At 40.5% G+C, this 15,110-nt stretch overlaps 1 protein-coding gene across 1 annotated transcript; it reads left to right on the forward strand.

Annotated features, from left to right (window-relative positions):
• The first annotated feature begins 4,499 nt into the window (after positions 1-4,499).
• Positions 4,500-7,596, forward strand: oprd1b (opioid receptor, delta 1b). The gene is made up of 3 exons (XM_076109170.1): positions 4,500-4,531; positions 6,492-6,847; positions 7,067-7,596. Exons 1-3 carry the CDS (start codon positions 4,515-4,517, stop codon positions 7,594-7,596), a joined length of 903 nt encoding a protein of 300 aa, XP_075965285.1. The 5' UTR covers positions 4,500-4,514.
• The last annotated feature ends 7,514 nt before the right edge of the window (positions 7,597-15,110 follow it).

A 15,110-nucleotide genomic window follows, 5' to 3' on the forward strand; every position in this document is an offset into this window, starting at 1 on the left:
CAAATCTTATTGTTGAAAAAGTTGAAAGAGTTGAAACATCCTCCCTTCATCTCCGGACATATATAGACCACCCTTGAAAAATGAACAAACCTCCCCCTCTTCTGACCCCCCTCGCCCTGATAACAATTTTCCTACAGTCCCTAAATCCTAAAATGCATAAAGATCTAACTGTAACCAGCTCTTCGTCGCAGCCATCACACCAACAGTGTATTTATTATTAATCCCCATGATGTGAACACGCTACATGCCATGTATTTCTCGGGCTTGAAGATGCTTTAAAATATTCTGTTTTGATGTGAGTTTCACTACTTTGAGAGTTTAAATATTTTGGCGTGAGACAGATTAGCAGACCACAGCATGACTCTTTCTGTTTCTGCACCTCAACTGAATAACAACACAGCAGGGCATCTGTGACTTCTGAGTTTAATAACGCATAAACGTACACGCTGTCCCATCACGTTTTATAAAGGAAATTGTGTTGTTTTTTTTGCTGACAGACATTAAAAAGAAAAGAAAATGGTGGAAGAACATGATGCTTCAAAGCTTGTGTTCTTGTTCATCTCTATGCAAGCCACCTCTGTCTCCACGGCAGTTAATAGCTGTGCTATATTGACACAGGTTTTATCTCACAAAATTGTGACTTAATCTCCGAGTTTAAAATGAATCGGGTTGATGGCTGCACAATCCCTCCATGCTGTGAAGGACAAGCCTTCTGTTTTGTTCTGCTCCAGTCTTCCTTCTTTACTCTGGTTTATTTTGTGGTCATTCAGTCACAAGCATACAAGAAATGATTGATCAGACAAAGACATGTCTTGTGCACTGATGAAGATTGTGACCCGTAAATATCATGGATGTCCAGTTCCCCAAGAATTACCGGTGAAAGGTAGTGTCAGGTTGTCAGGTTTCATTATATTGGTTCTTGGTGTCACACTGTGACACTTGTTTTGTCCATTTTTCAGTCTGTGTAAATCCTGTCCTGCAGAAAAGCATCGATGAAAGATCACGCTCCCACAGCTCTTGATTAAAACGTTACATTGCTGAGGTGAAACGGTAACATGTATGATGGTAAAATGACATAACCACATAGATTTCGCTCTAATGCGAATGTGTTTATACAAACTAATAATAGTCCGTGCTTACCCAGGAGTCAGGGGAAACCACACGTTCACACATAAAGGTTGAACGGGTCAGACATATGTTCTAAACGTGGCTTAGCACGTGATTGTTAGCGATGCAATGTGACAGCCAGCAGAGGTTCAATTCTCCGCTGTGCTTCAGCTTCGTCAGCTGCAGAACAAACAACTTGAAACCTTACCAAAGCCTCAGCACGTGTTTTCTTGTAGTTCCTCTCCCATTTATTACATTGCATGTGCAGAGAGATAAAAGCAACATGGAGAAATAAAATGTCAAGATATCATACTGCATGTATTCCTTTTTTCTCTGACCTTTCAGAAGTTATGAAGTGTACCAGCCCATTTCAGAAAAGCTGTTGTGCATAAGATATTGCAACCGGATAGCAAATCTAAAACACAACAGCAGCAACACATAAAATATGAAGAGACTGGGAGTGCAACAAGTACCACAGCTCAATCGATGCAAGATGTTTCGTAAGTGTTTTAAAGAATGATTTGTTAAGATTGAATGAATCAGCAGCGGCTGAAAGTAGCCTTTTTATTTCGTTTGATCACTTATAAATCAAACATGCATCATCATCACTCCATCCTGATGCAAGACCCCAACATGAAGCCCACTTTAAATTGTCTGCACTCTGTTTTCCCTGCCATGAATTTGATGGGTTCGGTTAGGCAGCGTAATGCTTCCCAAGGTTTCCATTGGGCTGATGAGTGATGCGAGTAATCATACTGCCTGTACGAATCGTGGATGATTGTCCCCCAGGGGAGAACATAAACACCACAACAGCAACAGCAGCATTCTGTCCGTGTCGTCTTTTATACTGTACGTCCAGATCCATTTCTCTCTCTTTTACAACACATTTTGACCACATCTCAAAATTGAGTACAGAGAAAGATAGAGAACAACAGAGAGAATTGCTCATCATGTACACTCAGTCTTCTGCCATTACAGAGAGCACCATACCCTGCACTACATTATAGTATTTTTAGCCCTCTTCATTAGAGGGATAGATAGCCATCTAATCTAAACCTGTATGTCATCACACCTCCTGCAGCAGTAGCAGGTGTCATATATTGTTCTCCCACACAGCTGTAACTGAGATTCAACATAATTTACTTCCTGAACTGCTGTGTAAGTAATTTCATGCCAGCGGGGCGTGCCATAGTCCCATTGTTGTTGAGATTGAGCAATTGTGATCAGTGCTTCAGTGTCAGAGTTGTAGGTAGTATACGGGCAAGATAACCGTCGAGACCAGAATGTACTTCTGAGCCCTCTGGAGGTGTCGTGGGCTGAATTCAATATGTGAAGGGAGTTGTCTGTATGACAACCCATGCAACCTCTCCACCCCCACCGCCCCCCTCCCTTCATCTCACACTCTCTCAAAGCCACTCACCCTTAGATATCTGTTATATCAGATCTTTTTTTTTTTTTTGTAAACCTTAGACTTTGTGTAACAGAAAAGCGTATAGCTCTTTCATCATACCGACATTTTAAACTCAAATTGATGTCTTGTTATCCTCTCTTTGTCTGATTCCATCTGGAGAGAATTCAAATTTTGATCTCAAGTTGTCGTCAGATAAAAAAGTTGGGGGAGCACAAAAGTGATTAGGATACATCGTCTGGGAACAACGATTGTTTGTATCAAATTTCATTGCAATCTATTGATTATTTGTTGAGATATTTCAAACTGGACAAAAGTGGCGGTCAATGGTTGAAAAATCACCAACTGACACCTGTAGATCCATGCCGCTCGCATGGCTAAAAGCTCCTCATGTTGAGAACTATAGGCTCATCTGTAGATGGCCAGAAGTCTAAACAGAAGCTGCAAACAAACATCCCTCATTAATGAAAGACAAATGAGCTCACTGAACTCCTAAAATGAGCCCGATCATTTTAATTACTGCTCTTCATCTTATGAAGACACGTGTGATCTATCTTTAGAAGGAACAGTAAAGGAGAGGCATCAGAGCTTTTGTTCAGCATGCCGGCCCTACAACTCTGACTGTCCCTCTGATGGCGTTTGCTTGAAGGCGGATTTTGTAAAGGTCACTTTGTAGAGTGCATAAAGACTGCCACAGCTATGAACACTACAGACACAGCCACGGGAGGATTTTGATCTGGCTGTGTTCAAATAAACAATTACCCCTGAGAGGCACTCTCAAACAGACTGCACACTATGTGCATTCGGCAATTTCAGCAGACACACGATCAACTGCATGTTCCTAATGGCTTGTGAAGTTCTCAGTAATGGGCTACAGACAGCTACAGATAAATGAGCGCTTTGATGGAAATTGTGAAAAAGACACATCTGTTTGGCCTTAAAAGTCAAACATCTGCGTAATTATGGATTTAGATGACATGGTGACAGCTGAGCAGGTCAATCAGAGTGCTCAATTGGAAATAAACATTGATTGCTTGCACAAATGTAATGCCAAAAAACAGACTGACAGACCAACACAATTTAGCAGGCAGCAAATGTAAAAGATAACGAGACAATTTGCAGGATTCACTTCAAAATCCACACACTTAAATTGCTGCTATAGGCTATCAAAACCATCTCAAATATTTAATCAGCCGAGCTACTGACAAGTACTTACATCACTCTTGTGGTTTAGTAAGGTCATTCAATATACAGAACAGTCAGTCCTCTAATTGAGCACCCGTAACACAAGCCTCAGGCCATGGTGAGTGGGAGTACCAGTACCTGAGGGTTGAAGGCAGGCAGCGATATGGCGCAACAAAGCGTTTCTCAATGAGCTGCAACAATGAGAGGTGTTCGGATTGGATTTGACTAACATTGTTTGATCAGCTGCTGTGTGCCACGGCAAACAATAGGCATCCTTATTGGATACAAGTCGATAAGGATGCAGTGCGAAGAAGTAATATTACATGCTGGAGCTAATTAAAGCACTTTGACAAATGTTATCCCTTTGGGCAGGGTATGCATTGCGCAGGAAAACACTTCTTGCTTTGTGCACCAGTGCGCTTTGTCAAAGGGAACGCGCAGATAGAGAGAGAGAGAGAGAGAGAGAGAGAGAGAGAGAGAGAGCGCGCGAGCTAATCTGCTCTGTGCGCCTCATTACTAATTTTACCGTTCAGTTCTCGTGCGCTCCTGTGTACCTGCTCTGGAAATCTGTGACTTCTCCATGCGCCACAATCTCACCTGAACTTCTTTAGAAATGGATCTTCCTTCTAACGCCTCGGTCTCCATAACTCCTCTCAATGTTACGTTCACCGAGGATCCGCTGCGCGTGTCCTCGAACAGCAACGACACCGACAAGTCTGCAGCCAGGGACACTACAAGTCTCATCATCGCCGTTTGTATCACGGCTCTCTACTCTCTCATCTGTGTGGTGGGACTGCTTGGAAACGTACTTGTAATGTACGGGGTGGTCAGGTAAGAAATAAATCATAAACTATTTAGTAAAAGACTATAGTGTGTTTTTAAACAATGTAAAATGTCAGAAAAAACTGTCGGCAATTTATGATGGTCCTTTGTATTTGCCCACAGTTTCGGTGTGCCGCTCTCTCACACACCCACTCACAAACACACACACACACACACACACACACACACACACACACACACACACACACACACACACACACACACACACGAGGGGGGTGGGGTGCAATTAGTACCACAGCGACGACTGTAGTACTAATTAATGTATTGCAGATTCTTTTAGAGCTTGTTGCTGCAGTTTAATTCAATAGGACCCACTACAGTCATATTGTGGACTAATGTGGATGAATCCATCTTTAAAACAGCTCAGATGCTCAGATGGCATTCAGAACAGAAAAGGAAGAAAAAAACAACAATCTCCTCTGTAAATCTGAAATAAAGGAGGAGTTTAAGAGGATTTTTCAGCAGGAATAAACTTGTTTTAAATGTCAAACAAAGTCACAGGACAGTATGTCATTAAAATGCATGTTGTTTCGTGAGGCTTGGATCTCTGTTCCTGTCTCCAGCTCCTGCTCACTTTCCCCAGGCCATGTACCCTCCTCTCAGTCCCCGGTCCTGCCATCCTCTAACTATCCAGTAGATGCCCTCAGACTCTCTTGCCAGTCATGTTCACCTAACATCCTCTCCCCGCTAGACACATGTTTCCATTTGTTGGATTTCATGCCCACAACCTCACCTGCATTTCATTCACTCGCCAGCCACTCTCCACATAAGCTCACGCGCCTTTGGTCCTTGTCAGATCAACAGCATGCCAATGCAGCTTCTTCTTTACTGCCTGTTTACCTGCTATCCTGCCTGCCGGTTACCTGTGTGTCAGACTGCTATTTTGACTTTTGATCACTGTCAGCTTAAGTAACAAAAAGTCATTTCATAGTATCTCAAAAAAGGTCATGAAAAGTAAAAATATAAAATGTCAAAAAATGCAATAAAAAGTCACAGTCAGAATATAGTATGTCGCAAAATGTCATAAAAATTTAAATATAGAATGTCAAAATAAATAAATATAAAGTCATTATATAGTATGTCCAAAACAAGTCATAGTATAATATGTCCCAAAAAGTCCTAAAAAGCTAAAATAAAGTATTTCGGAAAAAGTTTTTAAAAAGTCATAAAAAGTAAAAATATAGAAAAAACGAAGTAAAAAAGTAATTGTATAGTATGTCCAAAACAAGTCATGAAAAGTTAAAAAAGTCATGTATGTCAAAAGAAGTCATAGTATAAATAGTATGTCGGAAAATGTCATAAAAAGTAAATACTATGAAAAGTCATAGTGTCGAAAAAGCCATCAAAAGTACAAAAAAAAGAATCTTGAAAAAAGTCATAGCGTAGTGTGTTGAAAAAAGTAAAAAAAATTCAGAGTTTAAGATGTCGAAAAAAGTCATAAAGAGTCATAATATAGTGTGTCAAAAAAAATCATAGTATAGTATGTCGAAAAAGGTCAAAATATGGATGTCGAAAAAAGTCACTGTGTATAATGTAAATGTAGTTGTAATGTAAAATGTAATGTAATGTAGTTTCAATGTGGAAAAAAGTCATAAAAACGTCAATCTATATTATGTCATCAAACTGTAAAAAGGACGTGCAGTTTTATAGAGGCTTACATTCACTTAGGCCATGTGCCTTTAGTGTTGTGCCATAGAAACATTATCCGTTTAAATGTACTTTTTATTTTTAGTTCGATATGTTTATGGCGTAAATGGGCAATCATTGGTTTTAGAGCGGAAACACATCAGATTAAACAGTAAATGGGTTTCTCACTTTGAAACGTTATATTGATAGTCATTCATACTCAGCATCTTCTTTGTGACGCAGCAGAAGGCAACAACAGTTGAGCTTGACTGTGAGTCAGAGTCAGTTAAAAGTTCTCCATGCTATTCCTCTAACCAACCAGGTACACCAAGATGAAGACCGCCACCAACATCTACATCTTCAACCTGGCTCTCGCTGACGCTCTCGCCACCAGCACCCTCCCCTTCCAGAGTGCCAAGTACCTGATGAGCACATGGCCCTTTGGGGAGGTACTGTGTAAAGTGGTCATCGCCATCGACTACTACAACATGTTCACCAGCATCTTCACGCTCACCATGATGAGCGTGGACCGCTACATCGCCGTTTGTCATCCGGTGAGAGCCCTGGACTTCCGCACGCCTGCCAAAGCCAAGCTCATCAACGTCTGCATCTGGATCCTCTCCTCCGCCGTCGGAGTCCCCGTGATGATCATGGCTGTTACCAAGGTGACGGATACAGGTGGGAGATTTCTATTGTTGAAGAAAAAAAATCTGAAAATGACCATCACTTTGCAAAAACTTCACTTCTCAGCACAAGCCTTTTAGCTACTTTAGTGGCAAGTGTTGATTTCGGGGAGTGATCGGGCCGTAAAAGAGAACATTTGAGCTGGGTTATTAACTTGAATTAGCTTCTCCACATGGCCCGCAATTAAAATTCTAATTGTTTTAACTCCTCTAGGAAACACTTCTTGTGAACTCAGATTCCCCAAACCTGAGTGGTACTGGGACACGGTGATGAAAATCTGCGTGTTCATTTTTGCCTTTGTGGTTCCCGTCCTGGTCATCACCATCTGCTACGGTCTGATGATCCTGCGCCTCAAGAGTGTCCGTCTGCTCTCCGGCTCCAAAGAGAAGGACAGGAACATGCGACGGATCACCCGCATGGTCCTAGTGGTCGTGGCGGCCTTCATCGTCTGCTGGACTCCCATCCACATCTTCATCATTGTCAAGACCATGGTGAATATTGACCGCAAGAACCCCCTGGTGGTGGCCAGCTGGCATCTGTGCATCGCATTGGGATACACCAACAGCAGTCTCAACCCCGTGCTGTACGCCTTCTTGGATGAGAACTTCAAAAGGTGCTTCAGGGATTTCTGCCTGCCCTATCGCTCTGGCCTGGAGCAGAGCAGCTTCTCCAGAGCGCGTAACAGCACAAAGGAGCCTGTGTCTGTTTGTGCTCCTGCGACGACACAGAGACCGCCGGCCTGACTAGGCATGGATCAGTGGGGGGGGGAGCAAGTTCAGGATGACCTCCAGACTGAGGACACACAGTTCTCCACCACAGGAGTCTGAGTCAGCAGATGTAGGCTTTTGACCAGCTATTATTGTAAATTATCGGTTGTGTTTTTGGTCTCATATAATGAAGCTTGTGAGACACAATTCTCTACGGATTGTCGTTCACAATGAGCACAAACATGCTTGTGTGTGTGCCTCTGCACAAGGGTACGACTGCACACCCGTGGAGTGTGTATGAAGCACATGCATAATGCAACCCTATGAACAAACACACTTACAGTGCAGTCAGAAAGTATTGGTATAGTGGTGTGCTTTTCATTGTTTTGTCCGCACAATAATAAATAGGTGGTTAAAGTGCTGACTCTAAGCTTTATGGCTGTTTGTAGGTCTTCACATCCATATTAAGTAAACAATGGAGGACTGTGTAAACATTTCCCAAAATGATCGTATTGTCAGGCAGGACATAGATGGTAAACACACAGAGAAGGCCACCAAGAGGAGTCTTTTCATGGCCGAACTGTGGCCAATGTATAATTGGCCGAGTCAGTCATGTGACCCCAATCCAAGAGCTCATGTGCTTCACTTGATGAAGACCAGACTGACTCCAAAAATTCCCTGTAGCAGCAAGAAGGATCAACAGGGAAGATACAGCTATCTGCTGTAGTGTGTGGGTCCCAGACTTTATCGCCAGCTCAATATCACAGATGATGACTTTGTGAAGAGTTTTGTTAGCTTGTAAAATTATTGTCTAGTCCCTAAAATTGTGGTACCATATAAAGGACGACAATAAGTTGATGTGACACCTTCAAATTAAACCTCTAACTGCTTTTCTGATCACTTGTGGGCAGAGGAAATAACCGTAAACATTGACATATAATCACCTTTAATTTGTATGACAGACAGTTCCTATTTACACATTTAGCCGTTACAGAGCAACGCTGTCATACATTTGAAGTCTGTTTCTGGCTACTCGAAATAGGATAGTTGTATCCACTCTTCTTTTATCTGCGTTGGTCGATCGACGTTTTGGTCCTTTTGCTGAAAGCAACAGTAAGAGAGCGGTGAGAGTGAAAGTTGTGGGCCCGAACACCAAAACAATAAACTGGAAGACGCGAAGAGAACTAATTACAGACGAAAGCCACACGCACAATCAAAAACAATCTTAAAGGAGGTTAATGAATGTTTATTACCATAGAGTCATGTTTCAGTGTCATTTTTTCCACTTTCATCCCTCCGATACTTCATGAAAGATCTTTGTGATAGACTCCTTTAATGACATGAAAGTGCGGCCTACATGATTAAGCAGAGATGACTGATGCTTCCAGCGTTTATTCACCATGAACATCAGTGTTCAGCTGACTCATTGTACTCCTCTAGCTGTTCGGCTGCTCTGTTTTCAGTAAACTGAGGCACTGAAGGGGAATGTCGCACTGCTGTTTCAACTCATAGTTGTGACTGAATGACCTCAAACTGGCATTGAGGTCAGTCTGAATCGTATCAAACACATTAGCGAGGAACAAGAAGCTTCCTATACATATTACAGCTAATGGACAAGTTTCCACTGATGATCTTTGGACACACGCAGGATGAGATCAGAGCCGATGCCTCTCATCCTGCCACTGCAGCAATGCATATTTGTTTAAAGATGCATCTATTTATTAAGGATAAAGATAATATTGTTCTGTAACAGCATATTAAGTGGTAATGTGATTTGTTTTGTTTCAATGTGCTGTCAAGCTGTTGTATCATTAAGCTACACTTAATTAATTACTCAAATCAAATGTTATAGAGCCATGTATTTACACTAAGTGCTATAAATGTCAGGTGAAAGCGTTCAAAGTCTTTTTATTCATGTCGCCTGTCACCACTGCTGTCGGGATATAGTTTGTAAATGTTTTCTGCAGCATGGTTGACAATATGATCAGCTGATTTTAAAATATGTACCGTAAAGCCTTATTCAGCATTATGTTCTTTTTGCAAAAAGTGAATTGTCTTGTTGAGGAAAATGCTTGATCTATAAATGTTTTCACATTTTGTGTTTCAGCAGATACAGTATATAAAGTACCGTATATTGTATAAGTGTAATAACTGTTTCAGTCTTTTGATAACATTTATACAATCGTCTTATGGAATAGCTTAAGTTGTATCTTGTAGGTGCTTTTTAAAGATATCGTTGTAAATAACTTTCAGTTTAAATCCAATATTTGGTTTTCTGTGGTTGTTACTACAGATGTTAACAGTTGAACTCTTTGTAAATGCAAGTGAAGCCTCTTGGGAGCGATGATGATGATGGGGCACAGGTACCTTTGACCTGGAAGCCCTTGTTGGTCAGAGGCAACAAGTCCCAGGTCCAAATAAGACACATCTTACGAAAGCACATTATGGAATAAGGCCGGGATGATATTGGAGTTTCTGGCGACCAGATACATTGGAGAATATACATAAATACACATACATGGAGAGTTAGCTAATTTCACAATGTATGAATAAAAAATACAGCTAGTGATATTGTATATTTCATGATTGTCAACAAATCCTTTGATTCATATCAATAATACTTTCTGGCTTCCACAGCCTGCGGCTCTCAGCCCCATGGCCATTGGTTCCTGAAGATGTCTATCTAAAAAAGAAAACAACCCTTTTTTCAAAAGTTTGTTATTTTCTGAAAACAGATGTCCGCTGTAGTTTTTAAGGAAACTGTATTGAAACAAGAGTAAATGGCACATTTCTTGTGGGACTATTTTCAGCAGCAGTTTGGTTTGAATTTGGTCCAAAGACAGCAAGGGTTTATTGATGACTCTAAATTGCCTGTAGGTGTGGAAGTGAGCGTGAATGGTTGTCTGTCTGTCTGTGTCGGCCCTGCGATAGTCTGGCAGCCTGTCCGGGCTGTACCCTGTCTTCGCCCAAAGTCAGCTGGGATCGGCTCCAGTCCCCCTGTGACCCTTAAGTGGTTACGGATGATGGATAGAAGCAGCAGAGCAGTGTATGTGGGCTAAAAATAAACTACAGTGCACATGTTCATTCTAACGAAGCAACATGTCATTTGTTGTCTTTTCACACAATCTGTTGACAAGACAAATACAAGCCTTATCCTTTTAGCTGTTGCTAAAGCTACACAGGACAAAGGCCCTGAGTGACACATATTCAGACTACCACCTTTATCCGTTTCTGTATCCTCATTTTTGAGGGGAAAAAAAGGAATAAAATAAACCACTGTACTATTTTTTTTAAAGAATTAAGATCCTCATTGAATGTGGATTGTGTACTCTCGACTGCACGGGTCACACTGCAGTGCAAGTCAAGTGCAAAGATTAGTTAGCACTTAAATGACACACGCCAGTGAAGCCCACAGCAGATGTGTTGAAAATGACAAACTCATGTGGTGTTTTTGCATTTGTTATAACTGATGATGTCTCAGAAAATGGAAACCTTGTTAAGAAGTCACCCTCAATTATCTTTCATATTCCTGTGGATGTTGAAGGACATCACCCAAATGATTTGAAAGAGAAACAGTCAGTTTCATATCTCAGAAGCTCCTATACAAAAAAAAAACCCACATAGACTATTCAGACCCAGACATCATAGAACTCCCACCAGGACACCAACCAGATGGGGACATTGAAGATGTCCTGTGTGCTCCAGAGCATACAGTATGTTCCCAATGAAATATACATGGCTCTGCCTATAGTTTTACTGCAGACAAATGAAACATTAACAAAATGAATAATTTTGTCAAACACCATAAGCTGGCTCCTGACTTTCTCCTCCCTTTAAAGTGTGAATACGAACGTTTTATGCAACAGAGCAGTCAGTTCTATAACACTTACTATCATGTCTGAAAACTGTGTGATTTGGCCAGAAACAGCTCTGTTCTGGATTTTGAAGCCTAATGTTTCTTTTCTCTGAGAGCTTGATTGTAAATGCAACAGGTGTTGTGTTTGTGCACAGTTACACACACACAGAGAGAAGATAGACTCCTTTCAGAGCAACACACAGATGATTAGATGCTCTCATCTACTGACCTTAAGTAATGGCACTCAAACAAACAGAGGGAAAGAACAACAGAGAGGGAATCTAGCCCAAGCGTTCATAACAGTTAAAATGCTTCTATTCCCTCGTTATCATCAAAAGCTCAGAGCATCCAACAGCTTGTTTCCTGTTTCATCTGGCTGATTCTTGTTATGTGACTTCCCCTGCTCATTTGTCTGTGCGGGAGAAAAGATATCAACTGTAAGTGAGAGATTGGTTGCTTGGCCCTGATGGAACCAAGCAACTGTTTTGTAGCGTGGATGAAAGCACTTGACTTGAGCGCCATTACAGCAAAAATATTGCAGCCACAAAAACCTTTCCACATTACAGATGTTCATGTGTCTCAACAGCAGACACCTATACCTATACGTAAGCGAGGCTATTCACACAACACAGCATCTTGGACTGACAACCTGTCAGTGCTGAGTGAAAAGCATTTAAACCCAAAACTAAAGAAGGAAAGAAAAGACACCTTAAAGAAGTAGCTATTTAAGATGATGATTATGCTGAGATTCTGGTAATGGAAATGGCAATTTGGTCCTGCTGCTTGGTGTGACAGAATCCTGCTGTGACACAGATAATCAGACCTCCTGGTTGTTTACGAAATGCCAGAAGTGCAAAAGCTTTGAAGCAGTAGCAGTTTTACTGGATGTTTCACAAGGAGGCAGCTACTTTTGTTTTCCCTGCTGAGGGACAGTAACAGGGATTCAAACTGGGTGCCATCTGCCAGCTGAGAGTCATAGGGGCTGTATACAAATGATTGGGGTGCTGAACCTTATATTATACAGACGTAAAATGTATACAACTAGTTTAACTTATAAAATAACTTTTGTGGCTTATATATATATATATATATATATATATATATATATATATATATATATATATACACACACACACACACACACACACACACACACACACACACACATCAACAAAGGTGATTTATGTGATCATACTTTACGTGGACCTCTGTGAGTAATTAGCACAGAATCAATATGACAGCGCCAGTAAATTACAAGATAATTCCATTAAATGAATGAGTCACACACCGCGGCGATCATGAAAAGGGTTTGATAGCTGTTGTCATCTGATCAATGTAACAGACATGTAACCATGCATCAGATTAAGAGATTGGCCCACATGTTTACGAGCCCCTGCACATCTGTTGGTCCTCCGTGCAGCTCCTGAGAGGCCCTCAGCCCACTGGACAAAGAATCCAATCTATCAAAGCAATCTCCAGTAATTACAAATGTGGTCCTCAGGCGATGGAGTACCAGCAGCTTAACAGCAAGAGCGATGCTCGTTTGGTTTCCTGTGCAACACGCCCACAGAAATGCATATTTTCTCATTCTCCTATTAAACTTCAAAACAACAACGATTGTGCCATGGCAACAGTTGAGTATTTCACACATAGGCTACTTCATACATCTCTTAATGCACCAGTAACAGCCAGGGGCCATATACATGTCACCATATACAGACAAACGACAGGAAGTGTGACAGTATTGACGTGGATAATTTGCTTGTTTTACATGTTTTCACAAATGTTTCTAATAAAAGGTGCAGGGCAGCATTACTCAGATCTAACACTTGAGCCTCCATAGAGTGTATGCTAATTTCTACTGAGAAATTAAAGTTATTAAACAATAGGCAATATCTTACACATGTTTTATAATCTATACTGAATTTCTGTCAATTTAGGGAAGCAGCGATAGAATATTTACAAACAACAAGGCAGGTTGAACATAGTATTAAAATCATTATGTGTCTCGGTAGTAGAATTAAAGTAAAATTACAATGGCAAATACGAAAAAATATATAAATACACAAGTTGTTACTAAATATAGTAAATGAATATAAATGGTCTTCAATTTAAATTACAGGTTAATACAGTCAAGCTCTATTCATTTGTATATTACATCGCTTAGCAGTCCTTTTACAGACTTTAAACTAGCTGCAAAATAAATGTACATTTTTGTGGAAATATGTATATATAAATTAATATATACTAGATAATATATAATACAAGGATTTACAATATAACCAAGTGTTTCAGTTTGTGTACATAATATTTCATCATCATGAGAATTGTGTTAATCAACAGATATTCTACTTTCAGTCACATTTAAGAAATCTAATTACATCATCAGAGAAAATGTGCCATAAACCATCTGGTGATTTTAAAGCCACTTTAATTATACTGTCCCAGTCATTCAATCAAAATCAATGACTTTTAAGTCGCCTTCTTCATATTTCTTAAACAAGACACGTTTCTTATGTAAGGATGCACGTTTTTTCGTGGTTTAAGGCTGCATTCGCTTTCTCTCAATCCATCTGTTTTGATAAACAGGTTCCCACTGTGACGGACCACTGGATGAAAACAACCCTGAGCAAAGCTTCTCCAAAGCATTCAGATAATCACAAACTGTGGATTATTCTTTATTAAGACTTACTTGAGAAACAGCACTCACAATTTGAAATGACAAGTTAATGAAGGAAGCAGCAGGGTGACTTAAGGGCTGCCACAGCCCAATCGAGACAAAGCTAAATGATGCAAAATGTATTCTATTGTAAGATTATAATTGTGATAGCACGATGCTGCAGCCAGTCAGGAGCCCGTTACAGATGTGAAGTGTAAAGCACGCACAAAGAGTGTCGCCAGAACAAAGAAAGCTGATAAAAGCCTCGCGTACAGCTCGGAGTAGGACAGACAATTGCGGTGAATAATGTGGCTCCGTCCATTACAAGGGTGAACGTGTGTCTGTTCCTAAGTCTCCTCGGTCTCCACTGTGATCAATTTAACAAGAGGAAGATAGAATACACGTGGGCTCTTATAAGAGCCCACGTGTATTATGAAAAATCCCGTTATACTTTCTATGACTGAAAGGAATTAATCACAGGATGTCTTTGCTGAATTCATGCATGAATGTTTCTCTTCGTGCTGGATGAGGGGGTTTCCGGGTTTTAGGGCATTACGAGACTTTCAATTCTCCACATGAACCTGTCAACAGATGTGAAAGATGGATGCTTTTAGCATCTTTTTCTTAAGGTAACATTTTTTTTCAAGAATTTAAATGTTTTTGTTTTGGAGGACTGGAAGTCCTGAAAGTGTGAACCAAAGGACAGAGATGCAACAGATGCATTGAATAGGTTAAAGAAATGTAACATGGTCTGAATAGTTTAAAACGATTGCTCAAAATGTAGGTACAATGAGTGACGGAAAGAAATGATGGATGCATGTCTTAAAATCAACAAAAACAAATTCTTACTAAATATGACATTGTGTATAGCAGTGTAGTGTGGTATTTGCCTGAGGCTATTAACACCTTCACACTTTACATAACTGTCACTACAATATATAAAGAAAATAAAAGGCCCTTATCTTCTTGGCAGAACGTCTCACCATAAATGTGTAGCGCCCTTTCTCTGGTGTGATGAAGAAAGCTGCAATTCTT

The sequence above is a fragment of the Anarhichas minor genome, unplaced genomic scaffold (genome assembly GCF_050575085.1).
Source record: "Anarhichas minor isolate MPS153535 unplaced genomic scaffold, ASM5057508v1 ptg000041l, whole genome shotgun sequence".
Taxonomy (NCBI): Eukaryota; Metazoa; Chordata; class Actinopteri; order Perciformes; family Anarhichadidae; genus Anarhichas; species Anarhichas minor.

Coding starts and splice junctions, on each gene's coding strand:
- oprd1b (XM_076109170.1), top strand. Junction 6,848..7,066: donor TACCAAGGTGACGGATACAG/GTGGGAGATTTC, acceptor TAACTCCTCTAG/GAAACACTTCTTGTGAACTC.